This window comes from Hippoglossus hippoglossus, chromosome 21 (assembly GCF_009819705.1).
Source record: "Hippoglossus hippoglossus isolate fHipHip1 chromosome 21, fHipHip1.pri, whole genome shotgun sequence".
Lineage (NCBI taxonomy): Eukaryota > Metazoa > Chordata > Actinopteri > Pleuronectiformes > Pleuronectidae > Hippoglossus > Hippoglossus hippoglossus.
The window spans coordinates 11964825-11981697 of record NC_047171.1 but is presented as its reverse complement, the minus strand read 5'-3'; the positions used below and the strand labels follow the sequence as shown (position 1 = coordinate 11981697).

The following is a 16873-nucleotide window of genomic DNA, read 5'->3' as shown; positions in this document are numbered from 1 at the left end:
TTCTGTACTGGGAGCGATACTTTTCACTTCATATACGATTTGTTCAGGCAATATTATTATAAAGCACCACATAGCCTGTATAGATTGCCCTCTTGTGGCTGGCTGAAGTATAGTTTATAAAACCCACATCCTCCTTGTTGGTGGATGGGACATGGACCAAAGTACATGTCAAATAATTGTTCTAATCTTTGGTAGTTCTCATCTGTTTAATTAGTATTTTGTTTGCATAAAAACAGGGGGATTTGTAATGACTGACAGCCGAAACTTACTCGTGTGGTTTAACTCGTGTATCGGCAGGACCTCGTTACCACAGCTCCTTCCCCCTGATTACGACCACCCAGACTCTGGCTCCATATAAACAAGATGGCAGTGTTCGTATCCAGGATAATTGAGCTACATTTCTGGATAGTGGGGAGACGTGTCGCCCATCTTTATATACAGTCTATGGTCCTGCTTCATAAACTGAGATTCTAATAGTAACTCTTGGCCTGAGCAGTCTTGTGTTTTTTCGAATAATAATCAGCAGACCTGTGTGTTTTTTCCTCAGAGGGTCTTTTATTTCTCTCTCCCATGATGGCTATGGCAGTAATGTTCTATTACAGTATGTGATCACAGCTAATAAAGCTCACAATACTGAAACCATGGAAACAATTGCATTAAATGTACATATTAAAATAGAGGTGATGGCACTAAACCCCAAAACCATTTCTGTTTTTTATAGATTTTTTATACTCTGAAATATAAACTGCAATTGTAGCATGCACTTAAACTCAACATTATCGAGAATCAGAAAATGACTTAGTAGCTGTGCAAAAATAACTATATAAAATATATTGCTTTTACAATTAACCAAGCCATCGGCGCTGTAAATAAATTAAACTAGACAGCAACAACAAGCAGGTACAGAATAGGATTTCAGTTGAATGTTAATGGAGATTTATATAATGTACAAACATATTTAACAAATGCTTTTTTTTAGAACGTTTAAACACCTTTTGAACAACAATGTGCATAAAACTCAAAATACGCAAGTCTGAACTTGTCAATACACGGAACACAGACCTTCACTGAAAAGAAGGAAAAGTACTTATTTATAATAATATACACAAGGATCTATAACATCCTTCGTAAAACACAGGAATGCCCGTCCTTTAGACGTTCTTTGACCTTCAGTGAGGACTTCCTCTTCTTTACTTCTCTCAGCACCATGGACGTAATGAACACAGTTCAAAGCTCAATTTCCATTCACTCAGAACTGTTCCGTAATAACATTAAGCTGGAACTGAAAGTGTTGTTTAAGCGGCCTAACTGTATATAAAGTGCTCACTGTCACCGTTTTGTTTTGGTGAGGACTGTACAGTACACGTCCGAATACTTCCTTCAGTGCAACGTCTCCAGCTCGGCTGAACGATGGCGGACGTGTCATGAAACGAGCCGACAGCCACAAGCGACAGGTTGGGAGGAGAGAAATCTGGAGCATTCGGTACACTGCCCGCGGCCTGCGTCCACACAGGGAATCAAACAGCTTGCGTACTGTATTTCTAACAAGGCTTAAAAGTGAGACTGTATTCTGTCTGGGGCTGGGTTAAAAAAATTAAATCCACCTTTCCACTTTAGATTTTTGCTAGTATGTGTGTGCGTTATGGACTGTACGAGAGACAAAACAAACATCTCTACACGTTCGACTCTATAAAAGATCGCTTTGGTTTCATCGAAGCTACGTGAATGGCAGGATTATCTCGGACTAAGCCCGGCTGCTTGGGCTTACTGTCCATGAACGTGTGCGGCATAGCCAGCGCTGGCTTGGACTCTTTGTAACAGTTGGCGGCTTGGCAGAATTTCTCTGTGAATTCCTTGGCGTGCATGCCGTTTTGTAAGATACTCATCGTCATAGCACCCGGAGGTGCCGGAGGTTTGTGCTGCTCCTGGTAAGTGCTCACTGTTTTGGCGTAAGGCGGCTCGCAGTCGACAGGCTGCAGGCCCATCGCTGACATGTGACAGACCAGCCCGTCGGAGGAGTGGTTGAGCCAGCTGCGGCCGGCAGACTGCAGGCTCTGGTGGCTCTGCAGGCCGAGGTGCGGCTGCATCTGCTGCTGTTGCTGAAGGAGCTGCTGAAAGCGAGCCGTCTTGTCAGTTACGCCCATGAAGGGTCTGGGTTTGTAGTCTGCTGCAGAGCTGGGCTGTTGGCTGTGCTTCGTCTTGGTGCGGACGTCGGGTCCCAGCTTGCCGCTGTCTGATAGACTGCTGCTGGACGCCAGGCTGCTGGTGGAGCTGGACACATGCATGCTGCTGCTGCTGCCTCCTCCCTGCGATCCTCCTGCACCACACATGCCCTCCTTTCCTATGTCGAGGTGGTTCACCTGGAGTCCAGGACCCGAGCAGGCCAATGCATCTAGAGAGGAAACAGAGTGACAAGACAGCCTGTCCTGCCCCACACCTTTTGAGCTGCTGCTACAGGATGAATATGAGACCTGCGGCGAATGGAGGCTCTCGTTTTCAAAACTGTGACCCATGGAGGTGGAAGCTGCTGCCAGCGACATGCGGTTACCGTACACAGGCTCGTCAGCCGGAGAAGGCAGAGGGCTGATGTCGATGCCTGGTCCCGGCTTCAGCATGCTAGACATGTGTCGGCTGGGTAAAGGACTGGAGGGAGCGTACTGAGATTTGGACCCTCCTGAGCGACCCCCCACGGCCCCAGCCTGCATGGAGCTCATATGCTGGTTGGTCTTGACGATCTGGGCCTGCTTGGTCGGCTGCAGAACTAGGCCCTGCTGGGCCAGTGCCTCCCTGTGCTCTCGAGGGTACCGGTGAGGGGGCAGCCTGCCGGGGCCTGGGGGTGAGCTGGGGGTCTGACTCTGATTCTGATGTCCCACACTGTTGCTGACAGGCTCCGAGGGTAAGACTCTGTTGTAGGAGTGACTGTTGTGTGACCAGCATGCTTCAGCTGTCCTGGCATGATGAACGGGTGCTGCCGTCTCCTCCTCCTCTTCTTCTTCCTCTTCCAGGATGTCTCTTTGGCCTTCCACGCTCCTGGCGAGGCTGTGCTCTGAGGGTTCGTCCTGTCCTTCATCTTGCTCCTGGTCAGACTCGTGGCCTCCTGACGCCTGGTTAGAAGCCGCTGCAGCTCCAGCGAGGCCGCCTTTGGTCTGCAAGCGCTGCATCTGTTTGCACTCGTCCTCCACTCGAGCCAGCAAACGGCGGATTTCTCGGTTATTGGGGCACAGCTTGGCTGCTTCGTGCAGGTCAGCCATGGCTGCTGCGAACTGCCTGTGATCAGAGAGGAGAAAGACCTGGTCACCACATCCAGAACATATTCATCACCAGAAGCTACAACTACCGACGCTGGTCTCGGGCTGTGCTGAATAGTTTACCTGCTGCTTCTTTTAGCTCTTGCACGAGCGTAGTAGGCCTCATAGGATTTGGGTTTCAGCTCCAGTGCTTTAGTTGCAAACTCCTCAGCCATCCCGAAATCCTGCAGGATGAGGAAAATGAATACATTTTATATGAATACAAAATTACAGGGACAATGCTCATCAATAAACAATTCTGTAAATGAGCCAGTTTAGCTAAATTTCAACTACAGTCGCTGGGCAGGTGAGAAAACAGCTACAGAGGACAAATACAAAATTAGACACGCACACTTCATAAGAACACATATAATGTTAAAAACAGTACAACAATACATAAAACAAAGAACATATAACCTAAAAGCACACTCAGGCTGCTTGAATCTGCAGAGTATGGTCACACACTTGATTTTATGGTCACACACTTGATTTTCTTTCAACCATGATTTAAAATTGATTTTAAATGAACGAAATGTACCACAGTCTCTGATGGATGTTGGCAGACTGTTCTAAGTATGAGCTGCTCTAACTGAGAAAGCTGCTCTGACCAAAGTTCGTCCTGAAACTTTTCAATCCCCTCTTACCACTGACCCAGTGTGTGACCCAGTGTGTCCATCATCAGTGGTTTTCTGCTTGATAGAAGAACTAAGGCGGAGGAGCCAATCGGTGAAAAGCCTTGTACACAAGACAAACGTGTGAACATTTTCTTTGACATCCTGATCCTTGTATTAAAATGAAACATAAGGCTTGATTTCAGTCAGAGATATTAACATTTTAAAATATAAATAACGTTTACATTTGTTATTAATGATAATTATTTCTTATTAGTTCTGTTTATTGATTGGAGGGCAGAATTTATCTCTCAAGGTCAAACCATAAAAACAGTTTCATGTCTGCTTTGTATCACAGATCATTTCAAGCACTGAGTAATAATCAAATCTGACCCAAACTACATCTCACCAACACTTTATATAACCTGTGTGATGTAATAAAATACCTGAGCAGGTGTTTCTGGAGAAAAACAGCAGACAAACTGCTCATATCTCCTACGTGTTTGCAGCTGATTATCACATTAACAGCTGGTTTATTACAAAGGTCTTCCTGCTCGGCTAAGACTTCTGTTAAAAACAATTATTTAAAAGAGACAATTTAACGTCACAGTAGCTTAAAAATGACTATCCTCCTCAAGTTTCCAGTCTCTAATATTCACTTCATCACTGTAACTATACACTGCAGTTGCTTGTCTCTGCCGGGCAGCGCAGCTTCAGTCTACATACATTCTATTTCAAGACTCATGAGGTCACCGGGACCACTGAAATCTTATCAGTTCATCTTTGAGTCCAAGTGAAAACTGGTCAATATCTGAAGAAATTCCCTATAGGTAGACTTGTGATCATGTTCAAGAGGCCAATGACTTGTTTTGTGAGGCCACCATGACCTTCGACAACCCAAATCTAATCAGTTCATCCAAGTGATTGTTTTTACCAAAGTTGAGGCGTTCTTGAGATATCGTGTTGAATACCTAAAACCTTATAGCTTAGGCAACTGAAAACAAACTCATCACACCTAACTGTGACTGAGCGGACAGGCGGACACAAGCAGGAGCTGAAAATTGTTCCCCAAGAAGATTTGAGATTTGAGTCCACTGCCCGGTACATGTGCAGCTTCCTCCTCACCTCCTCCCTGCGACCATCTGAACACTGGTAAGCCTCCCTGCCCACACATGCTCAAATCATCCTGGTTACAGAATTTACAGAAAATAGTGTGAGGGTCTCTTGAGAGGCTTACATTGGTTTTCCGGCGACATCGGGAGAGATTTAGGTAAAGGGAGACCCTCAGGTCTTTGAACGCCTTCAGGTCATCGCCAAAGCCTTCTCTAGGAAACTTCCTCAGGGCGTACTGGTACCTCTGGGCCGCCTCTTTCATCTTCCCTTTCTGAAGGACACATGGAGGGCACCACATGCAGCGAGGAAGAGGAGGAAACCAGAAGGAAGAAGTGAGGGGAGAGAGAGGCAGGGGATTCAGCAGATGCAATAGATGCTCTCTGGCTTGAGCGCTACATTCTCATCAATCACACAGAACACACGCACACACTACACTTGACAGGTTTGTAATGTCTGCCATAAAACTCTATCTGTTTAATGTCAGGCATTGATAATGGCTCCTTTGGTAAACAGTGCGGAACATACACATCCATTCATTTTCTACATTTCACTGAGCTTGAAGATCAGTCGTTATGTTATGATGAACTAAGTTGTAAAATGCTCTATATCTTATGAAAAATGATATCGGATAGGTCAGGGCCATAAAACAATAATAATAATTATCGCAAAATAATTGTGAGCAATAGCAATATAAGAAAGGTTCAATATATATTGATACATTGCTTATGAATAGCGTAACAGTGATGAGAATGTTTCCTATCTTTAATTCAAGAGCGAGGTCTTTTAGTTTGAGGGCCGGCTGTACTAATGTCAGGAAGACAGGAAAATAAACCTATTTGGCAAAGTTGCCCAGTCCTAATATCTGATATTTCTCTTCTAATAGCTACATTTGTCTTTCTTTTAGTAAAGAATAGCTAAGAAACATTTAATAACTACAGTGCAGTTTGCTCTGTGGTAAGTCACACTACCTTGTAAAGCACGTTTCCCTCCTCCATCAGCTTCTGAAGAAGAATGATCAGTATATCAGGCTTGGAGGTCGCCATGGCCCAAGCAGCGTTCCCTGTTGGCGAATAGAGGGAAAGCAGAGCAGGGAAGAAAGACGGGTTAAGGATGTTGTAATTGTCACCAACAGACGGTCGCTGTATACTCTGGGAATTGGTACAAGGTAAAGTTACCTAAAGATTGTACCTGATCGATCGTAAGGAGACGTTCTGTAGCCTTAGTTTTATTGAAAGCAGTTAAAAAGAAAGAGAGGTCGGGAGGGAAAGAGTGAGTGAGGAGAAAGGTTTGACAACAAGAGTAGTCATTTGATGTGAAATGAAAATGTGTTGGAAAAAAAGTGAGGCGTGACAATGTGCAATTACGTGTCACTCAGCTTAAAATGGCCGTGTAATTTGGGCACTAAATGCATGCAGGCTGTGTTAACTGTGCTGAAGGGAAATTTAAAAGGTCTAACTTTTATTTTTCTGAGACAGCAGGGTGCAGCGCAGATAAGCCACAGACCCAGATACCTCTAAGAATGTCATTTAGATGATAAGTCACATTCTTAAATTAGCTTCTGGCAGCACGAGGGAGAGGATGGACACACACACACACACGATTGAAAAGCAGGAATGGAGCCAGAGTTTTTTTTTCCTCCACAACATTCCACAAAATTTGTCTGAGCTTATTCTTAGCACCATGACAGCGGCTGAGACAGAAAACAACACAAAATACTGAGAGTAATAAATGCTACACTAGAGACTTTTATTGAGGAGCTGTATGTGAGAACACAAATGTCTGAGTCAGTTGCTCTGGACATTTTCAGGCATTTTGCTGCAGCTCCCTGGTCCAGAAATTCACAGCAAGTGAGTGGGCGTGTTGATGTTGTTTTTAACCATGCGACAGACGCAAAACTGGAAGAATGCAAATGTCAGGATGAAAAAGAAGAGCCATACATGCAGGAAACGTAGACAGAGATGTCCACTTTTAGTATTTTTGTCAATGCAAAAATAGACATTACGTCTGAGTCAGTAGCTTCTTCTCCCAACTTCTTTTAAACCAAAAACACCAACCATTTCCGTAACTGCAAACAGTTTTGAGTTGTCTTCTCACCCAGCTTTGCCCCTTCTCTCAGCAGGGTCACCACCACCGACGTGTTCCGACAACCTATGGCCCGGTCCAGAGGCCTCATCCCGCTGTAGTCAACATGCTCTATCACTGCTCCTCTCTCCACCAAGTACTGGACCTACGTGAGGGCGCAGAGAGTTAAAGACGCACTGTGTCTGTTGACAGTGGAGAGTGTGGTTAATGCGGAACGATGTGTGTTCAGTACAGAACAGGGAATGGTCTCAGTTAAGGCTAAATGAAGTTTGTCTGTTTACATGTGTGAGTGCTCCCATGGTGAGTGTTGGGCAAGCCTCAACTCATGTCACTCACGATCTCTGAATCTCCGTAGAAGGCAGCCAGGTCCAGCGGAGTTCGTCCGTTCTTGTCCGTGTGGTCAATGACTGCACTTTCTCCACCAAAAACTGCACAACGTTCTTTTGTCCTTTCAAACATGCCCAGCTCAGGGGTGTCAGCCCCTCCTTGTCCATCGAAGTCAAGGATGCACCTACAAGACAAATGAAACAGAAGGTTCAAGTTAAATTTAAGACCTGTTTAAGACAGCAACGAAAGAAATTCAAGAGCTTTGTCAACTACGACAGATATGAAAGAATATCAGAGTCCACGAATTATACACTTTTCCATAATTGAAGATAAGGTGAAGTAACCTGTTAGAACATAAACCTTCAATTTGTAAAGTTTGTTTTCTCACAAACTAAAGTTCCACGTTGGTCTTGTTTGTCGTATTATTACAGAGTGCTCATATTTATAATATTGAGAGAGAACTACAACACATGGAGACAAAGTATGCCACTAACACAATTCACTCTAAAATTCAATTTTAATTTTTTTAAGGTGGACATGAAATCTTTCATTTATGTTGTGCTTTGTCTAAGTAACATCTATACTGATACTTAAATCTCTGCAGAAATCTCCACAATTCATAATAATTTTTTAAAAAGCCAGATTTAAGGGTTTTAAACTAATCTTAAAGTGCGACGGCAGTGGAATAATGTCAGCGTTAAAAAAACATTGACATACTTGAGACTTGCTTCAACATATTTATCACCTAGCACATAATATTTGAATGTGTTTAACACTTTAAGGCTTAAAATTCAGATAATTTAAAACCCCATGGAAACCTTGGCAATAGCCAAGCACTTACCACACTATTAAAATGAGACTAATGGTCACCTGCAGTGCTGGTGATGATGTTTTTTGTCGCTCACCTTTAGAAAGCAGAAACTCGACGGTGCCTCAGGTGACCCTCACGGCTGACACCATGAGCAGGGTCCTGCCTGCTTGTCACTGATGTTAATGTCAGCACCATGCTGCAAGCAGCAGCTCTGCGATCTGTCAGAGCAGAAAACATATGATGAACAGATATTATTTACAAATGAAAAGTTCACACAGGTTGTTTGAAGAAGATTCAGTAGCAGAACAATGTCGAGTGGAATTGTTTTCACGCCACTAAGCCTCTCTCACCTGCCAGTGTCCCTGTCTGACGGCGCAGAACAGAGGAGACACCCCCCGCCGTTGACCTGCTGCACCACCGCCCCCTGCTCCAACAGAAGCTGCACACCTCCATCTTCCCGACCGGCAAGCCGCTGTCAAGCCTAGAGAGAGAAGAGCGGGACACAGACACAGGAACATGTTACAGTGAAATAAAAGTGGAATTTAAACCATTTCACTTAACAACACTCAGCTGAAGAGGTCACTGAGAAGCAGGAACAGAAGTGAACATGATAACATGTGTGCTGCTCCATTCTCTCCCAGAAAGAGACGAGCAGAGAAATGTTTGGCTCTTATTGAGTTTAAAAACAGACAGTTATGTTATTATGCTTATTAATGTCATTAAATTCATGCCTCAAGCTCCACACGTCTTATATAGAGAGATGAGGAATCAGTCATTTTATGCATCAGCAGGCGAACATTGCACAACAAAGTCAAACATTTTTGTTTATATTTTCAATCTTTTTCACACCGAGATTAACTAGAATTAACTCTGTGTCTTATGCATTTTAAACAAAAAAGGGAAACAATGTTAATTTACACTTGTAGTCTGAGGAGAAAGCAGAGACAGATCCTTGAAATGTTTAGATGCTCACAGTTAATCTGCGGCTGCTGACGTGCGGCGGCAGATGGGTCGGTTTTGAGCGAGAGCGGGTTGCACAAACAGAGCGAGAATCAGAACAGCGCTGCTCGCACATTCACCTCAGAGAGATCGGCGGTGCCGTATCTGACTGACATCATCCGTCTGGATGAACAGTCACCGAGAGCCAAACAACCCCACCCTCCATCTGCTCAAAATATGGATCTCCTAAACAAGCAGCACAGCGAAGCACGATGACTTGGAGCAGCTAAACTTAGTCTCTTGTTTGTGCTCCTGGGAGAAGCATTAGCAGCACCTGGGATGGTTCTGGGGAACAATAGACGTACTATTAACAGCTGTGATGATGCTCATTGAATTCTTAGAAGTTCTTCATTCTCCAAGTTCAGACTACACGACTTTCAAAGTTGTCGAGTCACCTCTGCAGTTCACACAACTTAACTTGCTGCCTTGTGATCGGGAGTCTTGGAGTCTACAGAGCGACTCAGGCTGGATTTCTCTGCCTGAACCCGTCCGAGCCAGAGAGAAAACTACCTGACTGGAGTCGCATGCAGGTAATGTCAGCTGCACTAAGCTTGTGTTTGTTTGTGTTAGTGTAAAACAACAGCCCAACCGACGAGACTGACACGACCCAAAACGGAATATCACTTCAAACCTTTTGTCCAAACCCGGCTCAACACGTCAGCTGCCATCGGGGTCCAGAAAATTCCCAATAGGCTTGTGTCGGTTTTTCCAAACTCTATTGCAGTCATTGTGATTTTATACAACATATAAATACATGATCTTTCATCAGGAGAATCCATTGACTAGTGTCTCTGCTCTACTCTGATTAGTTTGTCTCCAATTCTAGATATTTAGCAACTAGAAATCTAGTTGGAGCCTTTTTTCTCATGTTTTTGAAGAGTCTGACACAGCAATTGGTGATTGCCTATGAAAAGGAGCTGCGGTTTTTGACTGAGTTCCACAATTTGTCAGCAAGTGGAAAATCAGGCTTAAAGTCATGGAGTGTGAAATAGGCATTTAAGCCAGTCACACATCCTCCTGCTATATCACATTTATTCCATACATGAGTGTTATCTCACCAACATATTTCTTTATATCACAGCTTCAACACACCTGCAGAGAACAAGCTGTGACTTCTTCTGCTTCAGGATTATCAATAAAATCCTGTCTCATTTATCTCATCTTCTACATTAAACTATTCATCGGCCTCGACTCAGCTCTCCTCTGCCTGCTCCTCTAGCTTCACCCTCATATCTGCATTGACAGTGTCTTGAGGAGGAGCCTCTAAATAATAACTATCAGAAAAAATGCTATTTCACCACCAGGCTGGACGAAACTTCATCACACCGACAATAACAATGAAATTTCAGTTTGAGATTTTAATTAAAAAAAATGCTTAAGGGTCTAACATTATTCCCAGGGTTAAATTCATGAATGACTCAATTACATATGGTTCAATAATTGCCAAACATGTCAATTACAAAAGGTTGCAGGCAATTTATAAAAGGCAACACAGAGACATTGATTGTGATTTGTAAAATGGAAAACCTGTTTTGCCTGGAGATGTAGCAGAGTGTATATTTTTTTACAGAGCACACGTTGCTCTGCCGTCACCTCTGTTAAACAAACTCTAGATTCAGTGTTCAACAATGAGAGTGAGAAATTAATGAAGCAGAAATTAACTTAGCAATTAACAGCTCATGAGCGGAAAGTTTGTGACAATTAGAATCATTTCATCACGTAAATTCCACTTCCTTTTTTACAAGCATGATAACAGTCTGGAATTCAGAATCTCTTCTTCATAACACTGATAAATAAACCCAGGAGAGAAGCCACTTCTCATTCAAATACAGATGACCTGTGAACACAAAAATCTGATGAATCCATCTTTCAGTCTAAATCCCTCAAACTGTTCCTGAGAATTGGACGGACAGAGGCACAAACGTCTGTATTCCGGAAATATGAACCAACAGAAAACATAATGCCTTCAGCCATGACTATTGCCAACACAAAAGCATAAAAATAACATAAATGGCAGTGGGCAGCCATTCTAATAAACACACAAACTCTACTACACAGATAAGTAAAGAGAGAACTCTACCCTCAAAGTCAAACTGATGATAGATCCTGACTCAAACATAAATATATATGTATGCTTCCAATTAAATTGATTATTTCCATTCAAAGAAGTGCCACTAGTGATAAACATTTGCTGTAAGATGTTATATATTGATTTTTGTGTTAACAGACTGGTCAACATTCATCTGTACATACCACTGGGTGGAAACCAAAAATGTAATAAAATGATATTTGATTTATGTAAAAATTCACGTTTTCAACAGAAAACAATTCTCTTTGCCTTAAACTAATCCTGCTGCTGCTGCTGCGTGTTCACAATAATGAGAATGATTGTCTGCAGTTAAATAAGCGTTCTTTGCATAACAAGAGGAGCTTTACATCCTTCGATGGATTTTAAAAGATGAAGCCTGCACAGATGTGCAGTGCAATGAGCCTGCCTCTATTTAAGCAGAAGAGACCCTGGGTCAATTTGCATAAAGATGTAATATTCCACTGAATTTTAAATGTGAGATAGAGACAGATTCTTGGCGGAAGTTTTAATCAGAGAGAACGATGAAAGGCCAGTTTTTCAGTGGATATTTCAGGAACTTTGTGTTCTGGTATTCTCTGCATCAGAGCATCGGCTACTAACAGTCTGGATTATTAAATTAAACCTACACGCTGAGAGGCAGAAAACTGAGGTGAAACGGAGTTTTCATGAATCGTTAAGTGAAAATCATTTATGCTGTTTGCTGGTAGTGAGCTCCTGCCCTGCTGCATTTCTATCTGTGATGCACAACTAGATATTCAGTTAGTTTCTTTTTAAAACACAACCCTGGGGGCAGAATCTACATTGTGGTGATAATTGTATTTACAAACCTATTTCTACATGAATAAAGATGAGCCAGGATCTCACTTTAAATGATTAATAGGTGGGGGCGAAAATATGCAGCCATGTCAAAGGTTTGGGAGAAAGCCTGAGCGAGTTGTGGGTGAATAACAAGACAGATATTAAAAGAGAAAAACATTTCTGATACCTTCACATCAGAAAATATCACGAAAAAAATTATTCCTAAGATGTCGTTATCAAACCACTATGACGAAGACACGTACCTGAGGCCTAATATATATGTTTAACCATAAACCTCATTATAAATAACTATACTTAAAAAATAAAACACACATATAACCAAATATATAGAATTTGGTAGTAATTTTGTTTGAGGTCGCTGCCAAAGCATAGCACTTTGTACTGTTACCTTTCCATGACGTCAGAAGTTATGAGTGAACAGAGCTGAGATGTAAACTGGACTCAAGCTATAGGTGGCTCCATTGTATGCGAGAGTATCATTACTAATATTTATACCAGTGGTCAACGGGTCCTGGTTTTGCAGCAAAGCTACATATCAGGTTCAGTAATGTGAACCGAAGCTTTAAAAAACGGGAATATGTTTTCCAAATGGAGCAGGCAGGTGTTTCTATTGTACCAGAACACAGATTCTAGTCACATCAGTGGGAACAGAGCAGCAGTTGTATAGAGGAATATTTCAGAGTGACGACTCTTTGTGTCAGGGACAGTAATAAGGTCTAAAAGCCTTCCGTCATTTAGCAGGGCACGAGCACCCGTTAACGACGCTGTGGACAGCCTCTCCACTAATAGGCTGACCTACATTCCTGGAGCAGCACCAAACTTTGACTGATAAACGCTGCTGGCTTTTAACTAAGAAAGACACAAAGAGACTATTATTATAATTCTTCTTTTTTTTTATCTATTCTGGTATGACGGTGCACAAACAAGCATCAAAGTATCAAGGTTGCTGTCAAATTAGAAGAGGTGCGATTTGAACATTTATAGCTCAGATCACTGAACTCGCAGCATAAAACTCACACTTAAGATGAGATGAACCATTTCAAACATTTTCAAACCATTTCTCCATAGAAATCATGAAAAAACTGTAGCTCGAACATTACATGTCTCTCACACTAACATAATGAATCAGAAATATATTTAGTACTTGAGTGCATTCATCAGAACATCACCTCTGCAATGACTTCAACAAATCAATCAAGATGCCTGGATCCTTCCACAGGAATCCACGATTTCTGTCAAATTAAATTCTGCTCTGTGCTACTTTATTCAGCTTTCATGTTACCAGTGTTACACCTGGCCGCCATCGTCACCTCCTCCTGCTGCTGCTTTTAGACTTTATATTGTTCCCTGCTGCTCCACATGGCTTTTTGCACCATTACCTAAATCAATCTCAGAAGGCTCTTTAACAACAGCCTCGCTACCAATGACTTTTAATCCTGATTGTCAGAGTATTAAGGCCATGCTGAAGAAGTAGAAATAACTGTAATATTACGAGAAGAAATTAATCATTTAATGAGAATAAAGTATTAATATTACGACAATAAAGAAAACAAATAGGAAATAAGTAGCAAGGAGAAGCTGTGCTCACTGGAGTTTCACTCCTGCTGGATCCAAAATCTTGATTATTAATCTCATTCTCTCTTGAGAAAAATGAAACCTCTTTGATATCACACAGAACCAACGATGGCCTCGCTGTCGACCACTGCCAAACATTTCCTCCTCCACAAAAGAGGAAAGTATTCAGTGATTTGTGAAATCTTTATAAAAAAACCTTCTAATATTCCCCTCTAAAATGACACATAGCCTCAATTACTTTTTTCTTGCAATATTACAACATTCTCCTCGTAATATTAAGACTTTCTTCACGAAAACTTGGATTATTTTTTCTTTCAAATTACCCTTTACTTCATCGAAGTCTCTCACTTCCTGTCATCTTTTTTATTAAATCTGGCACAGCCTTTGTAGAAGTCTCAGATAAATGGTTTAACTAAAATCACCACCTACATGCATAAAGTTAAAGTGAAAGTCTATTGTTCCAAATGTAATTCTACTGCACTACCCCCTGCAAAACCTAAATATGACTAGCAATGCATACAGCAGATGGTGGAGAGACTTCAAAAATGCCCAAACTCTTGGCAGCATCCTAACACAGAGCACCAGAGGGATAGTGTATCTGAAATACCAGCAGCATGTTGGAAAATGATTGTTCAGAGGAAATGCTGTGTTGACCAAACTTTGAGTAGAAACCCACATGACCACAATAAGTAATGCTTTTAGCAGAAAAGTACAGCAGAGGAGAACTTGGAACGGTTGGCATGTCTGAGAGCGTTACTGTGGAGGAGAGCGATCCGAGTCTGTGAGATCACAGCAGTGTGGTCCAGAATGCTAAACCAGCAGGTGAGAAGACAGCAGAGCCATGTAATGCAAAAAGATGGATGAAAACATACCTGTCTCTCCCCACAGAGTGTCGTGGCTATCAATTTGCACAGCGTGCTCATTACTCAAAGCCAGTAAGCTGCTCACAACCTGCCAAAAGAGAAACCTAGATTAATGGCATACTGTTTTAGAACAAGATATCAAATAAGGCTTCAAGAGGTTATGGAACGTGCAAAAACAAAAAAGATCAGATACTGCTGCCTGAGCAAATTATTACTAATTAATCACAGCAGACGAGACGAGAGCACCGCCGCTGCCTGAACCTCTCTGTGAGGTTAGGTGAGTTGAGCACAATCTGATTAATACTTGAACTTTAATGGGGTCTCCTTCTATATGTGGGTTGACAGCTTGGCTTGGCCCACTTCTGTTATTCTAAGCCGGGCCTCGGGATCCCATTCCAGCTAATGAGGGAGCCAAAATAAACCTTGAGCCTAAATTGCACCTGGGCAGCAAAAGGCAGTGCGCTGTGGTTGATCCTTGAATGCTGCTTTCAAACATACAAGGCCAAATAACACTTCAAACTTGAAGTCGTCCTTACTGAGGGAAAGATGTGCTCAGATTTAATTGAAATTTCTATCTGCTCTTGTTGCTGTGAAAATACACAGGAAAGGCTAAGGGTCGTGCTACTGTGCTTTCAATTCAGTAAGTCTTTCATTTTTGCACTATATAGTGTTTATATATGTGGGAGTCAGTAGAAAGCTCCTCTATCGACCATATGTTTTTTCATCTGCATTTGTTTGTTTGTTAGTCTAGTTTGTTTCCATTTTCTGAAGGGCTGGGAAATGACCCATCCGCCCATTCATTTTGGAACCGATCTAAATAATTGGGCAGATCAAATCATTTTTTACTCACTTTCTTGCAGCTTTTTCCACAGAATTAATTAAATCTATGCCGCTAGCAGGGGGGCAAACGCACAGATTCTGAGTGACAGATACACAGACTGAGGAAGAGAAGTTCTCGCTTGACATCGAGAGAATTGCTTTCAAGTTCTCTTTCAAATTCATTTATTTTTGTTAAAAGCTATGGTTTCATTATGAGGACATAAAAACCTCACCTGAGTTTCTTTATCATATCTTCAGCTTCATGAAGTGTTTTTATACATGAGGGGACTGGAAAGTGTAAAGTAAAATGTGTGTCAGTCATACCTGTGTGTGTCCCATGCTGGAGGCTGCTATCAAAGCCTGCTGCAGAGCTTTGTTCTTCAGAGCGCTGTCCTGCTGCTGCCCCTCGGCGCTCCACTCCAGCTCCAGCAGGTACTGGATAATCTCTGGGTGTCCTCGAAGAGCAGCATGGACCAGCGCACACTGGCCGCTCTTATCCACGTGATCAACCTGGCAGACACACAGGATTCTTGGTTATTCTGGCACGGGGACCCAGAAAATACATCCAACACCTCGGGTGAAGGTGCAGCATGTTTAAATCACCACAAATATCCACGTGGCTGAGTAAAGTCTGTGCAGGTGACTATTTAATTTCTGTGAGGACAAAGAAGATTATTCCTAACTCATCTTTATTTATAGAAGCAAGGGGCATTATCCATCCATCCATTATATTATATTACCACTTATTATTTGAGACTCGTGAGGAAAGGCTGGAGCCAATCCCAGCAGGCATTGGGTGAGAGCTGGGGTACACCCTGGACGGGTCGCTAGGGTATCAGAGGCCAGAACAACAACCATTCACACTCACATTCACACTCACAACGGTCAATTTAGAGTCTCCGATCAATGCTAACCCCGATCTGCATGTTTTTGGACGGTGGGACAAAGCTGAAGTACCGAGAGAAAACCCACGCAGACACTGTTGAACATGCAAACTCCACATAGAAAGGCTACAAACCGGGAACCTTCTTGGTGTGAGGCGCCAGTTCTAAGCACTGCATCACCATGGCACCTTAGGAGTAGGTGGTTAATCAAAAATCCGGCTCCCTCACCTTTGCCCCCCTCTTGCTGAGCAGCATGACGATTCCCAGGTGTCCTGCAGCAGCTGAGAAGCAGAGGGGGCTCATGGCATTTTCAGACACCACATCCACGCTGGCGCCAAACTCCAGCAGCAGAGAGGCAATCTCCTGGTGACCGAGGTGGGACTGGACGCAAAGCACCGGCGCGTTGTTCAGGACCTCGGTGCGGTAGTTCACGTTGGCCCCGCCCAGCATCAGCAGACGGCTCACCTGAGTGTACAGAAGTGAAAACACACTCAGCTGGAGTTGGAACAATGTTATCAAAGCATTACTCGACCATCTGTGCTCCTGTTGTCGCTCCAAACTATTTCCAATTGGACGCCCGCTTATAACAAAACA

General features: G+C 42.8%; 1 protein-coding gene across 1 annotated transcript in view; it reads right to left on the bottom strand.

The window, feature by feature from the left end:
• Positions 1 to 533: 533 nt before the first annotated feature.
• tanc1b (tetratricopeptide repeat, ankyrin repeat and coiled-coil containing 1b) overlaps positions 534 to 16873 on the bottom strand; it is a 106071-nt gene continuing 89731 nt past the window's right edge. The window contains 12 exon segments of the mRNA XM_034575053.1: positions 534 to 3267; positions 3372 to 3472; positions 5136 to 5282; positions 5980 to 6071; positions 7106 to 7238; positions 7430 to 7506; positions 7509 to 7604; positions 8326 to 8449; positions 8582 to 8712; positions 14586 to 14664; positions 15720 to 15905; positions 16508 to 16744. Coding sequence (XP_034430944.1) covers positions 1674 to 3267; positions 3372 to 3472; positions 5136 to 5282; positions 5980 to 6071; positions 7106 to 7238; positions 7430 to 7506; positions 7509 to 7604; positions 8326 to 8449; positions 8582 to 8712; positions 14586 to 14664; positions 15720 to 15905; positions 16508 to 16744 — 2997 coding nt within the window. The 3' untranslated portion in view covers positions 534 to 1673.